At 64.8% G+C, this 916-nt stretch overlaps 1 protein-coding gene across 1 annotated transcript in view; it reads right to left on the bottom strand.

Moving 5' to 3' along the window:
- The window catches only part of PPP1R12B (protein phosphatase 1 regulatory subunit 12B), a 46,776-nt gene that overhangs the window by 8,071 nt on the left and 37,789 nt on the right, over positions 1 to 916 (bottom strand). Inside the window, exons 22-23 of the mRNA XM_015559881.1 lie at positions 723 to 846; positions 321 to 441 (exon numbers count right to left, since the gene is read on the bottom strand). Coding sequence (XP_015415367.1) covers positions 321 to 441; positions 723 to 846 — 245 coding nt within the window. The remainder of the gene's footprint in view (positions 1 to 320; positions 442 to 722; positions 847 to 916) is intronic.

The raw sequence follows: 916 nt of genomic DNA, 5'->3' as shown, positions 1-916 counted from the left end.
TTCCTTGAGGCCGAGACCTGCTTTTCTTGTCCCACTGAAGTCACTTAACGCCCCAGGAGCCCCCGCGGGGGAACCAGGCCGCAGGACAGAAGCTCTGCAGGGGCTGGACCCTCCATCCACCACCACCTCTGCCCTGAGCAGACGCTGCCTCAGGCCTCTGTGCCCCGAGCTGGCGTGTGACAGGGCTCCTTGTCCCTCTCTGGGAGGACCTGGGGGACGAGGCCGAACAGGCTGGGACTGACCTCATCCCACGAGATCGATGATTCCCATTTAGGCACCAGGAGTTGCTCCCAGGACTAGCGACCATCCCGCCCCCTCACCTGGGCCACCTTCTCCAGCCTGGACTTGACATCTGCCAGCTCCAGCTGGGCCTCCTGCAGCTTCGTCTTCAGCTTCTGGTTTTCGGTCAGGGCGCCCTCATAGAGCTGGGGAGCGAGTGGCCTCGGTCACCTTGGGGGGCGCCCAGCAAGAACCACCACCCGCCACCCCCTGGGGGGGTTCTCGGGAACGTGTCCGTTTACTGGTCTGCACCCCTCCCCAACCCCCGTCAGCGGAGGCCCTGGTGACGGACACAGCAACAGGCTCGACCTCAACACAGTCCCCCCGCCCCCCCCCCGGAAGCCACAGGTCGCCCCGGAAACAGCTGCTCACACCGATGTGCACTGCTCTCGGAGCCAGCCCTGTGACTCTGATTTTGGTCAAGTTCTGCTTAACAAACAAACGCTTTCCTCACAGAACCGTTCTCTGTCACCTCCTCTGCGAGGTGGAGGAGTGACGGGGGCAAACCTGTGAACCCGCGGCCGCTCTGGACAGGCCTGTGGGCGGGAGGTCCCCGGGCTGACTGAGCTGGGGGCAGCGGGAGGCCAGGGTGTGATGTCACTGCCTGCCCTCGGCTCCATCAGACGGGGCGCACGTC

Source organism: Myotis davidii, unplaced genomic scaffold (assembly GCF_000327345.1).
Source record: "Myotis davidii unplaced genomic scaffold, ASM32734v1 scaffold1915, whole genome shotgun sequence".
NCBI classification, from domain to species: Eukaryota; Metazoa; Chordata; class Mammalia; order Chiroptera; family Vespertilionidae; genus Myotis; species Myotis davidii.
Note: the sequence above shows the minus strand (reverse complement) of the source record. Positions and strands in the feature narration are given on the sequence as shown.